At 44.2% G+C, this 22,278-nt stretch overlaps 2 protein-coding genes across 3 annotated transcripts; one reads left to right on the top strand and one right to left on the bottom strand.

Moving 5' to 3' along the window:
• The first annotated feature begins 127 nt into the window (after nt 1-127).
• On the top strand, nt 128-4,526 carry LOC311105595 (ribitol 5-phosphate transferase FKRP-like). Of its 2 annotated transcripts, none has more exons than XM_084147789.1 (2): nt 128-336; nt 1,201-4,526. In XM_084147789.1, the coding sequence occupies exon 2, from the start codon at nt 1,386-1,388 to the stop codon at nt 2,991-2,993; it is 1,608 nt and encodes a 535-aa protein (XP_084003915.1). In that variant the 5' UTR covers nt 128-336; nt 1,201-1,385; the 3' UTR covers nt 2,994-4,526. The 2 variants fall into 2 exon arrangements, with proteins under 2 accessions (XP_084003915.1, XP_084003916.1); XM_084147790.1 differs by having other exon boundaries at nt 155-322.
• Nucleotides 4,527-8,475: 3,949 nt separating this feature from the next.
• On the bottom strand, nt 8,476-17,896 carry LOC311105955 (neutral amino acid transporter B(0)-like). The gene is made up of 8 exons (XM_084148195.1): nt 17,238-17,896; nt 11,181-11,223; nt 10,655-10,723; nt 10,336-10,502; nt 9,785-10,018; nt 9,335-9,529; nt 8,995-9,129; nt 8,476-8,791 (listed from the first exon to the last, which is right to left on the bottom strand). The coding sequence occupies exons 1-8, from the start codon at nt 17,765-17,767 to the stop codon at nt 8,554-8,556; spliced, it is 1,611 nt and encodes a 536-aa protein (XP_084004321.1). The 5' UTR covers nt 17,768-17,896; the 3' UTR covers nt 8,476-8,553.
• Nucleotides 17,897-22,278: the final 4,382 nt, after the last annotated feature.

The following is a 22,278-nucleotide window of genomic DNA, read 5'->3' as shown; positions in this document are numbered from 1 at the left end:
GAGAAAGGGTGCCAAAAAATGAGCTAAAAGCAAATCTACGACAGCGTCTACAATCGTTTCCTTTTTTCACTACAGTAACCAGGGACGTCGCTTCCTGCCATATTGTGATCTCACGCAAGCTTCCTGTGATCGTTCCGAAACAGAAAAGCGAGGGTACAATGTTACAGACCGAGGTGTTGAAAATAATCTAAAACTCTCAGTATATTAACACTATTTTAGTTAATTTGTCAGTATAACATTAGTGTTTGACACTAAGTAGGAGCTATTGCACTCCATGTTGTGCTTAGCTCAGCCACCTTTGCACACAGAGAGCGAATTCGATGTACGTGCATTATGGTTTGTATGCTGTTTTATTCTAACGATTTAAGGAATGTTAAGCTATATAACGGGGAGAACATGATTCACATTTGAAGACAGATGAGTTCTGCATATGAAGCGTTTAGAGGGTCATTTATGGTGTGGTCTATATGAAATGATTCAGTGGTTATCACGATTCAGTGGTCATGATAAAATCAATTATTGAGAATGATCATGGTTGCATTGGTTCCATAGAAGTGTAGTCTACTGTCAGCATTAAATTACAGAATAAAACGTATATTGCATTATGCAGACAATTCTAGGCACTGGAAATATGGAATTAATGCTGTAGCAATACTTGATAGCCTACGGTATTAATTGTTTTAAACCTTTATTTAACTAGGCAAGTCAGTTAAAATTAAGAACAAATTCTTATTTACAATGACGTCCTGCGGGGACGGGGGCTGGGATAAAATAAATAAATATATATATATATATATAGGACAAAACACATCACGACAAGAGAGACAACACTACATAAAGAGAGACCTAAGACAACAACATAGCATGGTAACATGACAACAACATGGTAGCAACACAACATGGCAGCAGCACAACATGGTAGCAGCACCAAAAGCATCAATTTGAAGCATCTCGGTAGCTCATTTGGCTGCAATTTATAGTCAAGGATACAATCTAGGTCAAAGTATTTGCTGAAAAGAACTAGGGCAATCCAGTCTGGGAGACACACTGCACCAAGTTCCTTGACGTTTGAATATAATGTAATAAACTAGACTACAGCCTCTAAAGCCTATCACAGCCATCTGAAGTACTTATAAACACTTTTTTTAGGACTCATTTTAAATACATGTTTAAAATTCCTGTGTTTTCTGTGTATTTCAGCTATTCCAGCAGCTGGCCATTACTCTTCCGATGCACATAGGCTATAGCTCTTTACTGATGGGGTCCTGATGTCTGTAGCTCTTTACTGATGGGGTCCTGATGTTTATGGACTGGCTTTCTGAATAGAGAGCTCCATCCTATACCTTCTCCTTTCCCTGAGCCAGACGAGCGCAGCGAGAGGTGCCATGCGGGTGAGTTTCTGCCAGGGCCTTCTGACTGGAGCCATCGCTCTGAACCTGCTCATCCTCTACTATGTGTCCCGAGCCCAGCAGCAGATGATGGAGAAACGCCGGAACCCAGGAAGGGGCTCCAGGAAGGCTGCCTTACCTGCTTCCGGGCTGGGGGGCGGCATAGGGGGCCTGGTGGGGGTTGGCGTGGGGATAATTGGCGCTGGAGGTGTCGGGGGAGAGGGGAACAGCCGCGGCCCCCGTGTGACGGTCCTCTTAAGGGAGTTTGAGAACTTTGAGAACTACGTTGGTGATGTGGCACGCTCCTTCCTGCACCAGAGACCTGAGCTGCCCTTCCTGGCTGTGTCTGACACCCCGCCCTACCCCCCTCTGTCTCTCCCCGAGGGGGCCCGTCTCTTGGTGCTCTCCCCCAGCCCCGAGCAGCCTCCGCAGGCCCACCGGCCAGAGTTCCACGTCCAGACAGAGTTTGTGCTGCTGGTGCCTGACGGGGTGGAGCTGGAGCAGGGCCGGGCTGTGGAGAGGCTGATCCGGGAGCTGGAGGGGGAGGGTGGGGGGCCCGTGAGACTGGTGGCAGCCCCTGTGTTGGCACGCTCGGCCGTCCAGTGCCTGCACCTGCGGGTCAGTCTGAGAGAGTGGACGGCCACCTACAACCCAGCGGCGTCTGGGAGCAGTGGTAGCGTGTGTACAGCCCTTCAGGGGGACGCGGTGGTCCTCATCCGCTCCGAGGACCTCTTCAACCTGTCTGTCCCACTGGGGAGGCCACTGCTGCCCTCACTCTTCATCCAGACCTCCCTGCATGGCTGGAAGGTCAAGCTCCTGGAGAGCCCCTGCTTCTCCGCCAGCCACCAGCCTCTCTTCAGCTCAGCCCACAACCAGTGGAAGGCAGACAGCCATCTGAAGGAGGCCACTAGCCGGCTGATGAGGAACTTTGGGCTGAAGCGTCTCCTACTGGCTGATGGGAAGGAGCAGTGGTACGGTTGTGGGAAGGAGACGGCGCGTTGCTTCGGATCGGTCCGGGACGACACCCCTGAGTACCTGTACCTGGAGCGCTGGACCCCTCCCTGCTGCCTGCGTGCCCTCCGCGAGACCACCAAGTATGTGATCAATATCCTGGAGAGCTCCGGGGTGCGCTACTGGCTGGAAGGAGGCTCCCTGCTGGGTGCGGCCCGCCACCAGGACATCATCCCCTGGGACTATGATGTAGACCTGGGCATCTACCTGGAGGACGTGCCTAACTGTGACTACCTGAAGAACCTGGACTCTGGTTCTCTGGTGGACTCTAACGGCTATGTGTGGGAGCGGGCAGTGGAGGGGGACTTCTATAGGGTGCAATACAGCGAGGCTAACCACCTCCACGTGGACCTGTGGCCCTTCTACCTGCGGAACGGTGTCATGACCAAAGACACGTGGATGGAGCACAAACAGGATGTGGAGTTCCCAGAGCACTTCCTGCAGCCGCTGGTGCCAATGCCGTTCGCCGGCGTCACCGCCTACGGCCCGAACAACCACCGCGCCTTCCTGGAGCTCAAGTTTGGGGAGGGGGTCATCGAGAACCCCCAGTACCCCAACCCTGCCAAGAAGAGGCTGGACAGGAGCCGGCTGTGAGGGAGCGGTGTGGCTGGGACCTTTGGAGTTTTCATGTGGCCCACCAAAAGGGCAAAACGATTCTAGCCACAACCCAAAACATATTAGTAGCAATCTATGAGTGGGTCACAAGTGGGTACCCTTTGGGAATAACTGTCCTTAAGGATGCCAAAATGCACTGATCAATTAAAACTCCCTGAAGGGAAGTGGTTAAGAGAGAGCCAACAGACACTACCGCTCTAACCCGGCCAGCCACACTGATGCTATGACACGTGTTTTTTTAATTTACTGTCTGCCTTTATTATCTGTCTTTAACACAATATCCTCATTATGGGTGAAGCAACGGACTGCATTACGCTAAATGTTACATCATGAGGTGTGACTGACTGATCTCTGTCAGAATGTGCCTGTCACTACTATTGAGACAGTCTGAAAGACTGTGGAACAGAGCCTGTATTCATAAAGTGTCTCAGAGTAGGAGTACTGATCTAGGACCAGGTCCCCATCATCCATGTCATCTTATTCTTTATGATCTTAAAGGCAAAACCGATCCTAGATCAGCACTTTATGAGACACAAGGGGACTGCTGCTGACCTACATGACTGGTCAACTGAAGACTCCTTGCAGAGGTCCATTATTCTGTATAAGCTGTAAATTAAGTATAGAGACAAGAGTATTTAAACATTCAAAACGGTATTCTGTTGCACATCATTTTCCGTTACATAAATGACCAGGTATTTATTATGAAACGATATGGTAAAATGGTAATTACACAGTCATTATATATCAGTTATTTTCAATAATTGTTTTTGGCACCATTAGGTACAGGGTGGTTATCAATTGTTTTGAATTATTTGAAGTAGTACCAGAAAGTATTAGCCATTATTACCACATAGTTTCCTAGTAATTATCAGATGATCATCAAAGTGCTAACAGATATCCAATGACATTTCCACCACAATATCAGCTGCTGTTAAGCAATATCTGACACAACTAGTGTTGATAGCTGTGTTATTATTGATATTATGAATATGAATGTGTTGGTCAATTCTGTCCTAAAGCTAAATATATATTTCATGGAGTACTGTACATGTGTGGATATGTTGCACTGATTCACTTTCTTATTTGAGATTTGTATACTTCATGTTCAGTGTATGAAATGTATGACTTTTGACCTTTTGAACTGTCAACTGATGCCATTGGGTAGGCCTTGGCGTGATCCATCAGCATGCCTATTATGGCCGTCCATTTCCCAGTGGTAAAATGAGGAGCTTTCTCTTAAACTCTAACTTGGATATTCATGTGAGGCCATGGATAAAGCTCTATCAGTCCATGCAGGTGAGTTCAAATCCCAGGTGTGAATTATGAAAAACTAAACTATCCAATAGTTTATCCAATATACTAAATTAAATGTGTGTCGTCTGTTGAGTGTTGCTGTCACATTTGTGTCCTGCCTTGACTGGAATGTAAAATGTAATCTGTATTGTGAGTGAAAGACTGATATCTGATAGGACAAGTGCACCTATCATTTTACAAGTGACGAAACATGCATAAAAGAACTCACCAGCACACTAACCAGAATATTGTTGTCAATGTGTCACGCAATTTCATGGACAGATTTTTTAAAAATGATTTATAACACTACTGTTATTTGTGTTTTGTCATTTGAGGTTTATGGATTTGATGAGGCAGCTTTGTATGCATTCCAGTGTTTCAGGAATAATTTAAGAAATTAATTTACCAGGAGGGCCTAAAGCTTTCTTTGGGTTTGACAAAAATAGCAGGGTTTAGTAAGCAACTCCCCTGTCTCACCAGCAGGTGGCAGAATAGCCTTAACATTTGCAACATTTCCTTGGCCACATCTAACCACCTCTGAATGAGAGACGCATGTAGTGGACATTGAATGGGTAACTCAGGACTGCCCAACCCTCTTCCTGGATATCTACTGTCCTGTAGGTTTTCAGTCCAACTATAATTTAGCATATCTGATTCAGCTTGTTAAGGTCTTGTAAAGCAGCTAATAAGTAGAATCAGGTGTGTTAAATTAGGGTTGGACTGAAAACCCACAGGACGGTAGATCTCCAGGAAGAGGGTTGGGCAGCCCTGGGGTAACTTATTAATATTGCCGTGGTAAAGTCACTAGCTGCAAAATCCCCCTGACAAAATATATACAACTAAATTACATTTCTGAATCCTACATTGATAAGCTAAAAATACAAGAACCCATAACATATTTCAGTGTACTCAATATACTATCATCTTTTCTTTCTTTCCCTTGGGATGTAAAGTTGAACCGTTGGCTGAATTCAATTGAGAGGGGTGTAAAGTTACCACATTGCTAACAGAAGAACAATGAGTAGGTCTAATAGGAGACCCAGGAATGTCCCCTGTTGTAAAACCTAATGCTAGCTATTCTTCCACGAACAGTGGGGGCCATATAGCAATAAACCTCATTATATGATTATATAAAATCCCTCAGCATCTGTTAGTGTGGGATCAATAAGGTGGGCATTTTCCAAACTTGTGTGTGTACTGTGTACACAACCCAGGTGGGTGATGTAATATTGTAATGTTGGTGACTGCATTGTGTGTGTGTTGGGAAAGGTCTATATAGCCAGGGCCATGTTTGAAGTTACATTAGGATGAATAGACTATATTTTTTACATGCCTCTCAGTCAACACCTCATGGAGGCAGAACACAGCACCAGGTAGTCTGTGTTCATTCATGGATATTGCCATTAACCACAGCCTGACAAACTTGTCTTGTCCGGAGGGCCTATTCACAATGTGTCATATACACCGAGTGTACAAAACATTTCCATGCCATAGACTGACCAGGTGAAAGCTATGATCCCTTATTGATATCACTTGTTAAATCCATTCCAATCAGTGTAGATGAAAGGGAGGAGACAGGTAAAGAAGGATTTTTAAGCCTTGAGACATAGTGGGCCATTCAGAGGGTGAAGTGCCTTTGAACAGGGTATGGTAGTAGGTGCCAGACACAAGTTTAAGTGTGTCAACTGTGTGAAGCATTGGAGTCAACATGGGCTAGCATCCCTATGGAATGCTTGACACCTTGTAGAGTCCATGCCCTGACAAATTGAGGCTGTTGAGGGCAAAAAGAGTTGCAACTCAATATTAGGAAGGTGTTCCTAATGTTTTGTACACTGTCTATACATCAACCTTTGATGTACACACTATTACCATTAATTGTGGTCCTCTGTAGCTCCATTGGTAGAGCATGGTGTTTGCAATGCCATGATAATAGGTTTGATTCCCGGGGCCACCCATACGTAAAATGTGTGCCCGCATGACTAAGTCACTTTGGATAAAAGTGTCTGCTAAATGACAGATTATAGTATTATTATATATTAATTAGAAATGTGAAATAAGATGCAAAGTCAACAAGTGAATATTAATAAAAAGCATTTTATTTCTTGAACACAGTGGTTCTCTACAGCTCTGGTAACTATGTCATCATTTAGCCATGGTGACTGACTACACATACATCTGTACACATGCTGACTCACACACTTATAGATACACACCACACCCATACAACAAGGTGACGGCACTCCGAAGACCCTGTGGAATGATAACTGTTTTTTTAAAGCATTGCACAAAACATAAAGACAGACAGCAGGAAGAAAAGGCTGCAGAATCAGAGGTGGCACCACAAGTTCAAAAGTAGTGTGGCAGAATTCATAGGTGTCTTTTCTGGGGCCTGGAGTTTTTCCTAATCTCATGATCTGGTAAGGTAAAACTCTGGGTCCTATTCGTAGGCTATGTCAAGGTCCAACGTTAACTTTTATCTTACTGGCCTGACTGGGCAACTGAAAGCTACAAAAAGAAAGCTACAAAAATACACTTTTTAGCATTCATCTAGGCTAGTTTACTATACTAGCCAGGTTTATATATATTTTTGGAACAATTGACTTAAAGGGGCAGCGTCCTATTTAGCTTTGTACATGTTGGTCAGGTAGTTGGTCAACCATGGTTTGCCAGTGCTGTGATAAGTGTAAAACAAAACATTTATCTGCACTGTATGTGTGTATTAGCTATCTAACTAGCCAGACAGTTTGAGGAAAGATTCTATAAATGTTTCAAATTAACTGCCAACATTCCATTCAAACAATGCCATCAATCCACAGCCATACACTAGCTCAAATCAGCTGATAAGACTGTAAATGCAACAAGTACTGATATTAAATCATATAATAGCACTTACAGCTTTCCAAGAAAACAAAATCTGTGATATTTATGGTCTGTTTACATATATTTTAGAGGCTATTTATACAGAAACTGGTATAAATATATATATATATATATATATATCAATAATTTGGGGTGACAGTATTTCTACAGCACAATTTATGATGTATCGCATGCTTTACTTTCCCCCCCTGCTTAAGTAAAAGCAGGAAATGAATCACCCTATGCCTCTACTGCCATTAATTCCAATTAAACTGGTTCTGGATTTCTCCCTGACCAAGATGGCTGCCATTTTCATCCCATTCTGTAACTTTGAGGGATTATGAAATAACCCTTCTAGTAATTGAATAGGATCTCTATGGCAACACCTCTCACACATTCTTGTAACATTTAAAAACATTGTGAAAACATGGAGCCTTCATTTGGACCGTGCAAAAACGTGAGATTGTAAGAACATGGGGGCACTCATTTGGACTGTATCAAACCCTTTTGTGCTTGGCATGGACGCGTGACTCCCGGACTGACTAACATGACACAGTTTGGGATTAAAAACAGCTACAGATTAGAAGCATTGACCAGAGCCACATTAGTGGGGCGGCAGGTACCTTAGTGGTTAAGAGCGTTGTGCCAGTAACCGAAAGGTCGCTGGTTCTAATCCCCGAGCCGACTAGGTAAAAAATCTGCCGATGTGCCCTTGAGCAAGGCACTTAACCCTAATTGCTCCTGTAAGTCGCTCTGGATAAGAGAGTCTGTTAAATGACTAAAAATTTAAATGTAAAATGTAGCGTGTGTGTGATATTACAGAGAGCTCTTGTGTGAGAAAGGTCATTTTTCCAGCAGTAGAACTTCACTTAGGATTTAACTTAATTTGGTGCATCATACGGTATAGAGGATCTTGTGTGATAGCTTAGGAATCTTCATCTACTCTCACAGAGTGCAGTGAGATAACTAGTGTAGGCTACTTCATACCCAGAGAAACATACTGTACATGGGGCATTGATATAGAAAACATGGGGATATTTGCCTTTTCAAGGCTGGCTACTGTTAAAAAGAGTCAAGGCCAGCTCTTCTGAACCAAAGCAGAAATAAAATAATGGAGGCAAAGGATTCCAACCTAGTCCTTAAAAAAAATACTTTCACGTTAAAATCTGAACACGCTCTCCTTTGCCCCCCCCAACCTGGATCTCTAAGTCTCTCTTAGAAAGAGAGAAGACACAAGGAGAGGAATCGTCTTTGAATGGAAGTCTAAAAAAGGTCCTCTCCCCTCCTTTCTGAATTCGTGGGGGGGGGGGGGGGGGGGGGAGTACGTATGGAGATGCTGGATTGAGGGGTCAAACGGATGGTCGTCGATGACATAGCGGTGAACCATCTACATGACCGACTCGTTCTCAGAGATGCGAGCTGCCGCCTTCTCGCCGCCCGCACCCCTGCTCTTCTTCTCCTCGATGAGGGGCTCCTGCTCCTGCAGAGCGGGCTTGTCATCCTCCATCTTTACCTCACTTAGCTCCGCCCCCTCCTCGGGCTTGGCAGAGCGGTCCACGTACCACTGCAGCAGCCCGGCTCCGAAGGCGTCGCCCTCCACGTTCAGAACGGTGCAGGTACGGTCACTGGAAACAGAGAAATGGTCCAATCACGGTTAAACCAGTCAAACCCAAGTTTTTCATCGCATCCATAACTATGTCATGTCAATGCTATGTCAAGTGTGTGAAGCAGACACAAATGGTCATGGCTGTTATGACACATATGTGTATATATATATATATATATAAACAGTATTATAGAGGAACTGCAGTAAACATGAGGTACTCACACGAGCCAGTCGACAGCGAGGATGAGGGAGATGTCGTTGGTGGGCAGTCCCACTGCCTCCAGGATGATGGCCAGTGTCAGCACACCCCCCGCAGGGATCCCTGCTGCTCCCACACTAGACGCTGTGGCTGTCACTCTGACAGAGGGGGTGGGACATGGGGAGAATTAGCCACTCAAGAGCACAGTGTTTCCTAAAACTCAGCCTAGCAAGTTTGACCCAAACTTTACACAAGTTTGTTTTGTATATATACTGTAGCTACTACATTTGAATTTGCGCCGCTTTACCCAACAGTTGAATCAAACTGAATCGAATCAAACTGACTAGAGAAAGCGTGACTCACAGGATGGTGAAGACTTGGATGAAGTTTAGTGGGATGTTGTTGAGCTGAGCGATGAAGACTGCAGCCACACACTGGAAGAGCGCTGCACCGTCCATGTTCACTGTGGCCCCGATGGGCAGGATGAAACGACTGATGTGCTTCGACACGCCGTTCTTCTCCTCCACGCACTTCATCATCAGCGGCAGGGTGGCAGAGCTGAGAGTGAGCATGAGTGTGTGTGTGTGTGAGAGCTCTAGCCGTAAATTATGCCCATCAGTTCTGACATAATTACCAATGTTTCTCTTCTCTGTAACACTTTTGCACTGGTAACATAGTACTTGAATAATTGTATTTGAACTGCATAGTAATGGAGTTTAGCATTTTTGGTACGGCATAAGAGCAACATTGGTATAAGAGCAATTAAGGATTACCATCCTCTCTAGCATGGTGATCTAGTGACTACAACAGTACCTGGAGCAGGTTCCAAAGGCTGTGGCCAGAGCTGTGAAGATGCCCCACAGGAAGGTGTAGGGGTTCTTGCGGGTGATGATAAAGTAGATGCCTGGCAGGACCAGCAGGCCGTGGATGGAGTGGCCGATGATACAGCAGGCTATGTACTTGCCCAGGCTGGCAAACAGCGTTCCCACGTCCTCCATCTCCACGATCTTCCCTGCCACCAAGAACATGATACCAAGGGGGGCATACCTGGAGAGAGGGAGGAGGGAGAGGTGGGTTACCCTTATGAATTTGTAAAGATGCAAATACAATAAAAGTACAAATACAATAAAAAAAAATAATATGCATCAATATTACCACATATGAAGCAAGTACCAATACAACAACAATTAGTGACTTCGGGTCCTTGAAAAAACCCTACTTAAATACCATATTATTATTATAACAATTACGAGTTGACATGTGAAAGATAAACGCGGGGTGGCAAAACTCATACATCATGCGTGTATCCTCTCCCACACCCAGATCTATTCCCTACAGTGCTGTTGGGGAAACGACTCCCTTACCACATGATCCAGGACACCAGAACCATGGTGGCCTCGTTAAAGGAGTTGAAGAACTTGATGAGGATCTCTCCCTCCTCTCCCAGCTTCCTCAGGGCTACACCAAACACCATGGCAAACACCACCAGTCCTAGGATGTTCATACCGTCCTGGTCTGTGCCAAAGGGAACCTAGATACACACACACACAACACAATAACTCTGGTCAGCGTGAGTGATGCATTTTAGACACATTCAAACTGTCAACAGCCATAGGTATTAGAAAGTCAAATGTGACATCCTATACAGATTTCCAACTCATTTTGCCATTTAAGTCGACTCACCTTCTCAACTGTGATGTTGGGCAAGCCATTAGTGCCATTCTTGGTCACAAACTTGTAGCTGGTAGCATACTGCAGACAGAGGAAAATATTTCATTAGTACACTGATGCAAGACATGTTCTGTTCAACTAACTAATTATGTGGATTCCAAAAAAGCCTTAAAGGAATAACACCAACATAGTTTTTTTGTGTGTATTTGTTTCAGTAATCCACTGTTAATACAGTCCCAACATGTTTTGCATGTCAGCAATCAAGTTTTCAAGATATAGGACTTTCAAAAAGCAAATTGTAACTTGCCACATCATCATGATGATGCGTTTTTCATCATGTGGTAAATTACAATTTGCTTTTTGAAAGTCCTATATCTTGAAAACTTGATTGCTGACATGCAAAACATTTTGGGACTGTATCAACAGTGGACTAATGGCAAGAAAATGCCAAAAGATAGTTTGAGTAGATTATTCCTTTAAGTCTCGGTTTCTCTCTGCCTCTCTTTCTATCATATGTGTGGTATAAGAGGATACTCACAGACTGAAAAGCTGCAGACACCAAGTTGGAGGGGAAGATGTTTCTGTGAGAGAGAACAAGAGACATATTCAGTACACTACACAGGCACCAGCTGTGCTGACAGTGACATTGCGATGATCAGAAACTCAAGAGGCATTTATAAATTAAAATCATGGGTATATATATATATATATATATATATATATATATATATATATATATATATATATATATATATATAATTAATTTAATCATTTCAAAAATGGAATTTGGGTAAACTGATCCAAGGTCTGTGACTAAAGGTAACAACCCACGGGATACAACCACTAACTGAACTCCTTGTTCTAACTTCTAAGCCATCTTTTCAGGATTCCTTTATGCGAACTCGGTGCCTATACCCTTGGCACCGACGCCTCACGAGGGAGCCAACCACGAGTTCTGTCATGTGGAAATAGCGGGAGCATTTCAGTGTTTTAATCCTCCAACTGCCCCCAAAACTGCTGCTGCTGGGATTACAGGCCCAAATCCAGACCTCCCGAGAGGGGTGGGCAGATTACTGCTCTACAATACAGTACACAGACACACGTCAGTGGAGTTACTGTACCACCACTGCCCCTCAAAGCCACATATAGGCGAACATAGTGGCCAACTCTCCTCAGAGCACTAAGCCACCCCCACCCTTCCCTCTTAGTCAACCTCCATATGGATTTAGAGTAATAAGGGATTAACTTCTTTCATGTTTTTATCCTGCATCTCTTTCTGACCTGAATACATGCGGGACAGGAAACAATGCATTGTGGGATTAAACGGTCGCACCATGTGACCGAGGATAGAATGACTCGAGGTAGAAGTTGCCCGTAAACCACATTTCTAGGAAGGTGACGTGTATCAGTCTAACAAACCCTGTCAATTCAAAACACTCCATTTCCATGGTTGTTGCAGGTCTTGGTCAAACAGGGAAAGGAAATGCCCTCTCTAGAACCCTCTCTCGCTGGTAGTGAAGGTTCCACAGAAACAGGAAGCAGTGACGTTAACGTGGATGTCAGATTTCATCAGACGCTCCGAGCAGCGCAACCGTCTGCCTGCCCAAAACTCACATCTCGGTTTAGATTTAGTAACCAGCTGACTCCACCTACACCCTCCATTTCCCTTTTCATACTTCATGATCCAATTTACATTTTAGTAGACGCTCTTATCCAGAGCGACTTCCAATTAGTGAGTGCATACATTTTTCATACTGGCGCCCCGTGGTATGCAGTGTCATGACAACCCAATGCATTAAAGCTAAATTAACATAGCCAAGGCTAGACGCAAGAACAATGGGTGACGGTTGGAATACACAGACGGAAAAAGCGAACGCAAATAGGGCTGCACCTTTAGGCCTAATACACACCCCTTGACATGTACAGACAAACCCTAAAACAAACACAAAAACATTATGTGTGGCAGCGGTATCTATGCCAAAGACCCAAGGAAAAGGCTCATCCAGGCTCTGTCATGTATATGTATATATATATATATATATATATATATATATATATAATGTATGCACTCACTAACTGTAAGTCACTCTGGATAAGAGCGTCTGCTAAATGACTAATATGTAAATGTAAATAAGACACATTTTGTGGCTTCTCTTGTTTCAGACATTTCCCGTTTCTCCAGTCCTGACATTCTCTGCATTCGTATTTAGTAAGTCACTGCCTTGTTCCTTCTCTACCCCAGTCCTACAGAGATCCCTAATTGACACGCTCCCTCCTCTCAAAGCGAAACTCTGTCCAGGAACGCTAAACTACTGTGAATATGCAACAGCAGCACTCCTTTAAAATAGTAACTCCTGTCTGTCAGGGTCCAAAAATAGCATAATTACACACCACACCCTGCCTGATCTTCTTGGTACACGCGAAGTGTGGTGGTAGGTGTGTTGGATTTACACCATCCTGGGTGGTGTAGACCTCTGCAATTCAGTGTTGACACGTCGCTTTTATGTCCCCGTGTTCACCTGAGACCGCCTCTACTTGGTCAAACCGGATCTGCGTGTGAAAGGTGGTAACCATGGCAGCAGCACCTTACTTACATACCAGTGTGAAAACGCCCCCGTCTTCGCCCTCTCTAGACCAATGAGAACCCATGGGTCCCTCCTGGCTGTACGTGGCTAACTGACGCAGATAGTAGACACCCTCTCCGTCACTCCTGAAATACTGCTTTAGGGAGGCGAGCCAAATGCCACAGAGACAGCGCTGTAGAGGCATGCCACAGAGACAGAGCTGTAGAGGCATGTCACAGGAGGGGGACAGAGAGGATGGCTGATGTGACACACCTGATACTTTACGGCCACCTTTCTTTGTTCCTGCAGACCCGTTCTTTTGTCCCAAAGCATTTAAAATTATCCCATTCAAATCGAGTGAATTGTAGTACCGTCCTTCTCTCTAGCTCTTAATGCCATCTACATTTAACAGCTATGGTCCATTGTCCTGTATGTTTGTCTCTGTGTTTAGTCTCAGGGTTAGACTAATAAGTCAAAAGGGACAGACAATGACTTGCAGGTAGATCAGTAAGAGCGAAGGGCCTCCTTTTAACTGAAGACCAACACTACCAGTCATTTATGTAAATTAGTTATTGGCACATCAAACCTTGACCAGTAAACAAACAGGTGGTACAACACAGCCTGCATAGGGGCACCTGTGAACGAAGCATTGAACTGACAAGTGGGAAAGCAAACGGATGAAAGCAGTGGAGGCTGCTGAGGGGAGGACGGCTCATAATAAAATGGCTGGAACGGAGCAAATGGAAACCATGTGTGATACCATTCCACAAATTCCGCTCCAGCTATTACCACGAGCCCGTCCTCCCCAATTAAAGGTGCCACCAACCTCCTGTGGAGATAAGATAAGCAAAGTATACAAGGACTTGAAAGGGAGGGAGGGGATTTCGCACCAGGTAGGGAAATGTGATGCCTTGTTCCTCTTCAGTTGGTTTATTACCTTTATTTAACCTATTGGTTTAAGCCGGTAAGTTAGAGGTCATTTGTAACTAATAGTACCTGCCACGTCACAACTTTTTGTAATATTGTGTTAGTGTGAGAGAATGGAGGTGAGAGAGGAGGGAGTGAAAGAGTGTGCGAGCGTGCATGCTTTAAAAAGGGCTCCTTGTTTCCGCTGTAGTGAACTGCTCCTCGGCCCGGCGCTGCTGTTGCCAAAACGGGACCCCGACAGAGTGGTCGCTTTAATGAGCCACGAGTCACGCAAGCTGCACAATTAACCACCATCCTTTGTGACCTATATGTGTAAGTGTGTCCACACGAGACAGACAACCTTTCTCATTGATTCCCTGCCGAGAGCCAGGCGCATCCAACACGCATCCAAGAAAGCCTAATTCTATTTTTTAAAAGATCAAAATGGATTCCTTATGCGTTGGATTTGGAAGGAGACCACGGTTTCAACTTGTAGATCGTATTATGCAAGAGCGAGTTACTAAATCATAATGACAACTATGGGCGAAGGAATTACAATCCGTTTATAGAAGGATTATAAATTAAACAATATTCATTACCCCAATACCCCCACCTGTGTAATCTGGCTTTAACTGTTTGAAATGTATTTAGGGGGTTTTCCTGGACTGGGACCTAGGGGTTTGGACTAGCAGGTGGCTGAGAGGGATTTTGGAAAGAAGCCTATGACTTTCACCATCACAATTCATTTTTAGGTTTAGAGGTCGCCCATAATGCTGGACCAGGAGGAACAGAGCAACTGACTGACTGGCTGCATGGCTTCAATTTAGAGACACTACACACGCTTCTCTTTATAAACCCAAAGCAACAGACATAGGCCTAATTAAGGTTGTGTGACGACTGGGCCTTAAATTAATGTAAATAACCTGAGAGTGGCTCTTTTTATGGTGAAAAGCCGAGAGCGCACACAAAAAATGACATCTCTGTAGATAGAGCACGGTCTAGTCAAGTTTCTAATCCTACTGAAAACACAGGGTCTTTTAGTTCAGTTCAAGCCCTGGAGAATAGGCCATTCTTTCCTATCTCATTGTTGCATAACATGTGATAGGCTAAATGATTGGCAAGATGTTTAGGTTTTAAAACTCCTAACTAGTAGGCCTAATCTAGCCTAATGACCTGATCTAGGTACAGAGCGGTGGGCAGGGGGGAGTTTGGTCACATGGTTGCCAGCTTCTTATGCTAGCATGACTCCCCTCGCCTATGATGAGTCTTTGGTGCTGGTATTTGTGACACATGCACAAATTACGTTTTGACAGTTTAGTATTTCCTGTCAACAGTCACTGTCATGGGTAACTATGTAACGCAACCTGATGCTTTGGAACATCAGTGTACTGAGATGGTTTAAAACAGGATATCAGTTCTGTTGTAGTAAGGGCTCACGGCAGAATGCCACTGACTTTGCCACATTCTTAATATATTTTGAGTATGTGCCAACATGAGGCTCTGTTGACCAACTGTTCATCACTTCCTTTCTAAATCCAACTACATGGTGAGGTTTCATTGAGAGTGTGTATGAGTATGATCAGGGTCAGTAAGTTTGTACAGTATGTGAGGCACAAAAGATGAGTGGTTAGAGACACACACATTCCCCAACTAACGCCGTTCTCTATATTTAGAATACATTATTTTCTCCCTGCCAGGCAAAATGACTTTGCTCATTGCATTATGCTTGAGAGCCTTTTAAGGCACCAAAGCAGCAGAAGTGTACATTAGTTGTATTACAATCTAAAACCTAGACCACAAACCATAATAAAGCAATGCTAATCATTTTGCGCAGTGATTGTTTGAACTTCCATATAACTTACTGTTCATTGACTGGCAAGACAGAGGTAATGTAGAACAGTAGGTTGCAATGACTATTATTGACATGTATTTCTTAGTAAACATGTCACCCCTAGTAATGGAAAAACGTACTCTGATTATAGTTTTTTTTTTCTTGGAGCACTGAGGTTGTCAAATTTTTCAGGAATGTGTGCTACAAGCAACAACTGTGCAATCATTTCGTTGGACAATGCGGTCTCCGAATTATTCTTTTTTAAAGTCTGCCAAAGTGTGGTAAACCAAGAAAGAACGGACTGTCCAAGACATCTTTCCTCGTCTGTGCCTAAAAACACGTGGCTGGAACGTTTTGTAATGCCCCTTTTTGGAAATACAAGGGGCTGTCCCAGACCGAAAGGGGCCAGCCCACAACATACTCAGAACTACCGCCCACACCCACAACGACGCACTATTCAACGTTTCCTACACGTGTATTAGTGGAAACATGAAGCTAAACTAAGCACATACATGTGTTACATAATATTGCGCATGTAGGCTAAACAGGTGATGTTTTCTGATGATCCAGGGTTGGAATGACAAGAGGGGACCGGTCAAGACACGCCATCTGTCTTTAGACACTGAACACACATCGCAAATTAACGGGCTGCATCTTGAGTTGATGCAGCTACTCCCCTACATTACAGCACGAGGACGTTACAGCACGAGGAAATAATTGGCTGGTTAGCATAGCTAGCACATTGTGCCCTTCTCAACTGTCTCGCTATGATGCCACGGTGTGTGGTCTTGACCGAGGCATGCAACCTTCTTTTCTGGGCGCACGGCAAAGGGAACCCCGGCCGGTTGGGGAAACTGTGCCTTTAATGAAACTGGATGGCGCGCATGTCGCCAACAGTCCCAGAAAGAAGGGCTGACAGTCAAAACTTAAGAGACCTTATTTGTACTGACCCAGCATGAGAGCACTGACTAACATTTTCAAGACCACGTGCAGTCAGACTGCTTGGCTCGGTTTTCTAATATATATGTTGGAATTTATGCCTAATTTGGGGTAACAAAGCAACATCCAAATCAGCCCCACTCAATTCAAACAGTGGCCTCGTTAGCTTGCTGCTGGCTGGGAGGTCTGCCACGTGTGAGCACTTTGTTATTGTGACAAATAAGGATGGGGACAAAACAAGGCACGCGCGCCGCCACTTCAGTGAACTACCCCCCAATGGCTAGATGCCAAATCAGCCTGTCTACCCCTTTTGCTTAGCCTAAGTCACCGACACTGCCAGACATTTGAATCTCACCTGATCAGGTCCAAGAATGAGTCCACCACTTCTTTGGCCTGAGGCAGCTCACCGTCATCCGACAAAATCGGCTTGGAGCCGGTGTTTGATCCGGGGGAGATGATGAACGCCATGATCACCCCGATGGCTGATGCAATTAAGGTGGTGACCAAAAAGAAGAGCATGGCCCAGCCGCCCAGCTTGCCCAGGGCTTTGGGGTCGATGCTGGCCGACCCGGACACCAGACTGCACACGACCAGGGGGATGATGATCATCTTCAGCAGCCGGATGAGCAGCTCGCCAGGGAAGCCCACGTAGAGGACCTGTGTCCTGCTCAGCTCCATGTGGCGCACACCAAGTCCAATGAACACCCCGATGATCACCCCGGCCACGGTGAGAATCACCAGCAAGTTGGCCATGACTAGCCTCTTGATTTTCTCTGCCGTTGTCTCGTTGGAACACTTCTTGTGGCCGAATCCGTTGGCTACCTGCTCATCGAGATGCGCCTCTCCGTTGGATGCCTTCCCCTTCATGTCTATCTTTTCTGCCATTGTGCGCTCTGAGTGTACCTTAAAACCTAAACAAAATAATTATATGGAGAAAATTATAGTCAAAGTTTGTTTGGCTATAAGATCTGTTGGTGTAGCTGTTCGAGGTAGTAGTGGTCTTGTATTGTTGCGGTCTTGCCTCTCTGCCCGTAATTTATAACCCAACCAGCGCAGTCTGTCCAGGAAAAAAGACTCACCGGAAACGTGACGTAGGGGGCGGGCTCATGCAGGTTGGTGGCATTCCCCACCCATTCCTAATTAAAAAGCCATTTTTAACCTTCCTAGGCCATCTGTCCTAATACCAAAATAATTGTAAAAGTCAAATAGAAAGAGAGCAATATCATTTTAAATGTTCTAAACCATAACTGCACAATTAAAATAATTAAAATGGACAAATAAGTAAACACATAATGAGCAATTAAATCATGCATATTTTTCCTATGATAAATAAATATGTTTCAATGACGAATGAAATTACATTTTAGCAATTAGAAGTACATTACAATGAGGATATCATCCTGAACCTAGATCAGTGTTTCTCAATCCTGCATTGTAGCCTACCACTGCCCTAGATGACACATTAGGAGTGGATTGCATCAGCATCAGTGATTAAACCTCTCCTATTCACTCTCAGTAAAAAAGGTTACGGTTAGGGTACAGTACTGTTCCCAGGGGTACAAAAATATAAAAATACACATAATGTACGTTTCAAGGTACACATAATCTCAGATGGTACTGTGTGGTAACTTTTAGGGTACATGTGCAGATAATCTAGTATAATGGTATATTTTTGTACCCAATATTTTGAATATAAAGAAGGTACAATCATCACACTCAAAAACCCTGCCCATCATTATCATATTTCCCAGCATACTCTATTGCCAGTTGATTTTTAGAATTGTTTGTTTCAATGTGTGTGTTTTAGCATGCACATTGATTGATTTTATGCTACACAAACTTTTTTTTGTACTGTATTTTTTTGCCATTTATGAATGTGTTATTCAATGTGTTTCTATGGGCTTTAGTAGTGGGCCAAATTCAATATTTTATCAAATCATTTGTAAAAAAATTAATAAAAAATGGGGATACCTAAAGGGGTCCTAAAATTCAAAATCAATTAGCTAAATGATCCATGGTATGACCATCTTAAAACAATTCCATATGTCAGCTTAGAACCCCCCTCCCCCCCAACGGCTTAGACTCTTATAAGGCCCGTTTTAAAAGTTCTGAGTGATGGAGCCGCTCTCATGGTCAGGGAGTGCATTCCATATGTGAGGGGCAAGAGAGCAGAAGGCTCGGTCCCCCATAGTTTGGAGACGTGTCTTGGGGACTTGAAGCAGTAGGGAGTGGCTGGAGCGGAGAATGCAAGGTGTAGATACAGTTCAGTACATCATCAAAGTGATATGAATCCAAAACAGGGTAGATCTGTGTGTTTGAGGGGAGGGTGAAGATGGAGACATCTGCACATATTGAACCATTAGACTCTGTGAGTCATCATATTCTCTACCTACATTCAATGAAAATGTGGGGCAGAATATAACCAATCACAGGCTTTCAAACAGAGCACCTCCCTGAACAAAACATCTGTGCTATCCTTGAAATGTTATTGTGTGCTCTCCCTCCCTCATCTCTGATACAGAGAGCGAGAGAGCGAGAGAGAGAGAGAGAGAGAGAGAGAGAGAAAGAGAGAGAGAAAGACCTGACATGACACCTGACCTGATCTCCGCACCTAGTCTTTTCCAAGCCATGTTTTTGGATGAGTAAAAAAAGAGACTGAATCTCAATGTCTGGAAGAACGGCGCTCCGTCTCTGATAGTAGGCAGTCTCTGTCGGGGTGCCAGTATCCTCCACGTTAGCTTATACTGAGAAAATAATCAGAACCCTCTTTGAACCCACCTCTCAAGGATGCACATTGTTGGGAAAGGCACATTTTAACAGTTAGAAATTAAAATTCAGCCAGGAGAGAGCAGTTGGAAGCTCTCGTCTCCGTCCCCCTGGCTTGTGTTATCTCAGGCTTCATCTTTGTTGCACCCCACTGGGTGAGGGATGTTTCGAATAATCGTGGTGTCCCTGTGAAATTGTGCATTCCTCTGTGAGACTGTGAAAGAGGTGCATTGGATAGCCAGAGCAGCATGAAGAGTAAGTGCTCAGAGTTTTGTGAAGCAGGGCGCCTCTAATTGAAACACACACAGGGATGGAGCATCTGTACACAAACCCACTGTGCGTCCCCCTTGCGCAGACGACCTCACTGACCCTGACGCCTCTGTGTCAACACTGGCCTCCCCTCATCCTGCACATGCACATGCTCGCACACACACCATCCTCCCCCTGAGACACACAATCATACACACATACATGATCGCACCTACCATACTAACAACCACATGCTGCACATGTGCGCACACACACACACATTGCCTTACATGTCACCAACTGTCACTGAAAAGCTCATACAGGCTGTATGCATATATACACACGCACAAATCTTGACTTACTCAATCTTAAAGAGGCTAACTGAACATAAACAGCTTTTTGATTTTTTATTTGCTAGGTCAGCAACAGCTCCATCAATATGTTAAAGGGATACTTTGGGGATTTGGCAATGAAGCCCTTTATCTACTTCCCCAGAGTCCGATTAACTCATGGATAGCATTTTTATGTCTCTGCATCCAGTATGAAGGAAGTAAGAGGTAGTTTCATGCACCAATGGTAACTAGCAATTGCTCTAACGCTAGTTAGCAACTTCCTTCAATCTGCACGCAGAGACATAAATATGGTATCCACGAGTTCATCTGACTCTGGGGAAGTAGATAAAATGCTTCATTGTCAAAATCCTAAAGTATCCCTTTAACCTTACAGTGGGGAAAAAAAGTATTTAGTCAGCCACCAATTGTGCAAGTTCTCCCACTTAAAAAGATGAGAGAGGCCTGTAATTTTCATCATAGGTACACGTCAACTATGACAGACAAAATGAGAAAAAAAAATCCAGAAAATCACATTGTAGGATTTTTTATGAATTTATTTGCAAATTATGGTGGAAAATAAGTATTTGGTCAATAACAAAAGTTTCTCAATACTTTGTTATATACCCTTTGTTGGCAATGACACAGGTCAAACGTTTTCTGTAAGTCTTCACAAGGTTTTCACACACTGTTGCTGGTATTTTGGCCCATTCCTCCATGCAGATCTCCTCTAGAGCAGTGATGTTTTGGGGCTGTCACTGGGCAACACGGACTTTCAACTCCCTCCAAAGATTTTCTATGGCGTTGAGATCTGGAGACTGGCTAGGCCACTCCAGGACCTTGAAATGCTTCTTACGAAGCCACTCCTTCGTTGCCCGGGCGGTGTGTTTGGGATCATTGTCATGCTGAAAGACCCAGCCACGTTTCATCTTCAATGCCCTTGCTGATGGAAGGAGGTTTTCACTCAAAATCTCACGATACATGGCCCCATTCATTCTTTCCTTTACACAGATCAGTCGTCCTGGTCCCTTTGCAGAAAAACAGCCCCAAAGCATGATGTTTCCACCCCCATGCTTCACAGTAGGTATGGTGTTCTTTGGATGCAACTCAGCATAATTTGTCCTCCAAACACGACGAGTTGAGTTTTTACCAAAAAGTTTTATTTTGGTTTCATCTGACCATATGACATTCTCCCAATCCACGTCTGGATCATCCAAATGCACTCTAGCAAACTTCAGACGGGCCTGGACATGTACTGGCTTAAGCAGGGGGACACGTCTAGCACTGCAGGATTTGAGTCCCTGGCGGCGTAGTGTGTTACTGATGGTAGGCTTTGTTACTTTGGTCCCAGCTCTCTGCAGGTCATTCACTAGGTCCCCCCGTGTGGTTCTGGGATTTTTGCTCACCGTTCTTGTGATCATTTTGACCCCACGGGGTGAGATCTTGCGTGGAGCCCCAGATCGAGGGAGATTATCAGTGGTCTTGTATGTCTTCCATTTCCTAATAATTGCTCCCACAGTTGATTTCTTCAAACCAAGCTGCTTACCTATTGCAGATTCAGTCTTCCCAGCCTGGTGCAGGTCTACAATTTTGTTTCTGGTGTCCTTTGACAGCTCTTTGGTCTTGGCCATAGTGGAGTTTGGAGTGTGACTGTTTGAGGTTGTGGACAGGTGTCTTTTATACTTATAACAAGTTAAAACAGGTGCCATTAATACAGGTAACGAGTGGAGGACAGAGGAGCCTCTTAAAGAAGAAGTTACAGGTCTGTGAGAGCCAGATCACTTGCTTGTTTGTAGGTGACCAAATACTTATTTTCCACCATAATTTGCAAATAAATGCATTAAAATCCTACAATGTGATTTTCTGGATTTTTTTTCCTCAATTTTTCTGTCATAGTTGACGTGTACCTATGATGAAAATTACAGGCCTCTCTCATCTTTTTAAGTGGGAGAACATGCACAATTGGTGGCTGACTAAATATTTTTCTTCCCCACTGTATATATACCAAACAAAAATATAAACACAACATGCAACAATTTCTCAGATTTTACT

The sequence above is a fragment of the Coregonus lavaretus genome (genome assembly GCF_964263955.1).
Source record: "Coregonus lavaretus genome assembly, chromosome: 30".
NCBI classification, from domain to species: domain Eukaryota; kingdom Metazoa; phylum Chordata; class Actinopteri; order Salmoniformes; family Salmonidae; genus Coregonus; species Coregonus lavaretus.
Note: the sequence above shows the minus strand (reverse complement) of the source record. Positions and strands in the feature narration are given on the sequence as shown.

Bases quoted from the DNA above. Each gene is read 5' to 3' on its own strand.
- LOC311105595 (XM_084147789.1), top strand. From the start codon at position 1,386: ATGCGGGTGAGTTTCTGCCAGGGCCTTCTGACTGGAGCCATCGCTCTG.
- LOC311105955 (XM_084148195.1), bottom strand. From the start codon at position 17,767: ATGGCAGAAAAGATAGACATGAAGGGGAAGGCATCCAACGGAGAGGCG. The intron at 10,503-10,654 runs GTGAGTCGACTT...GTGTGTATCTAG, and splicing joins CCAACATCACAGTTGAGAAG to GTTCCCTTTGGCACAGACCA. The intron at 10,019-10,335 runs GTAAGGGAGTCG...CCCTCTCTCCAG, and splicing joins CTGGTGTCCTGGATCATGTG to GTATGCCCCCCTTGGTATCA.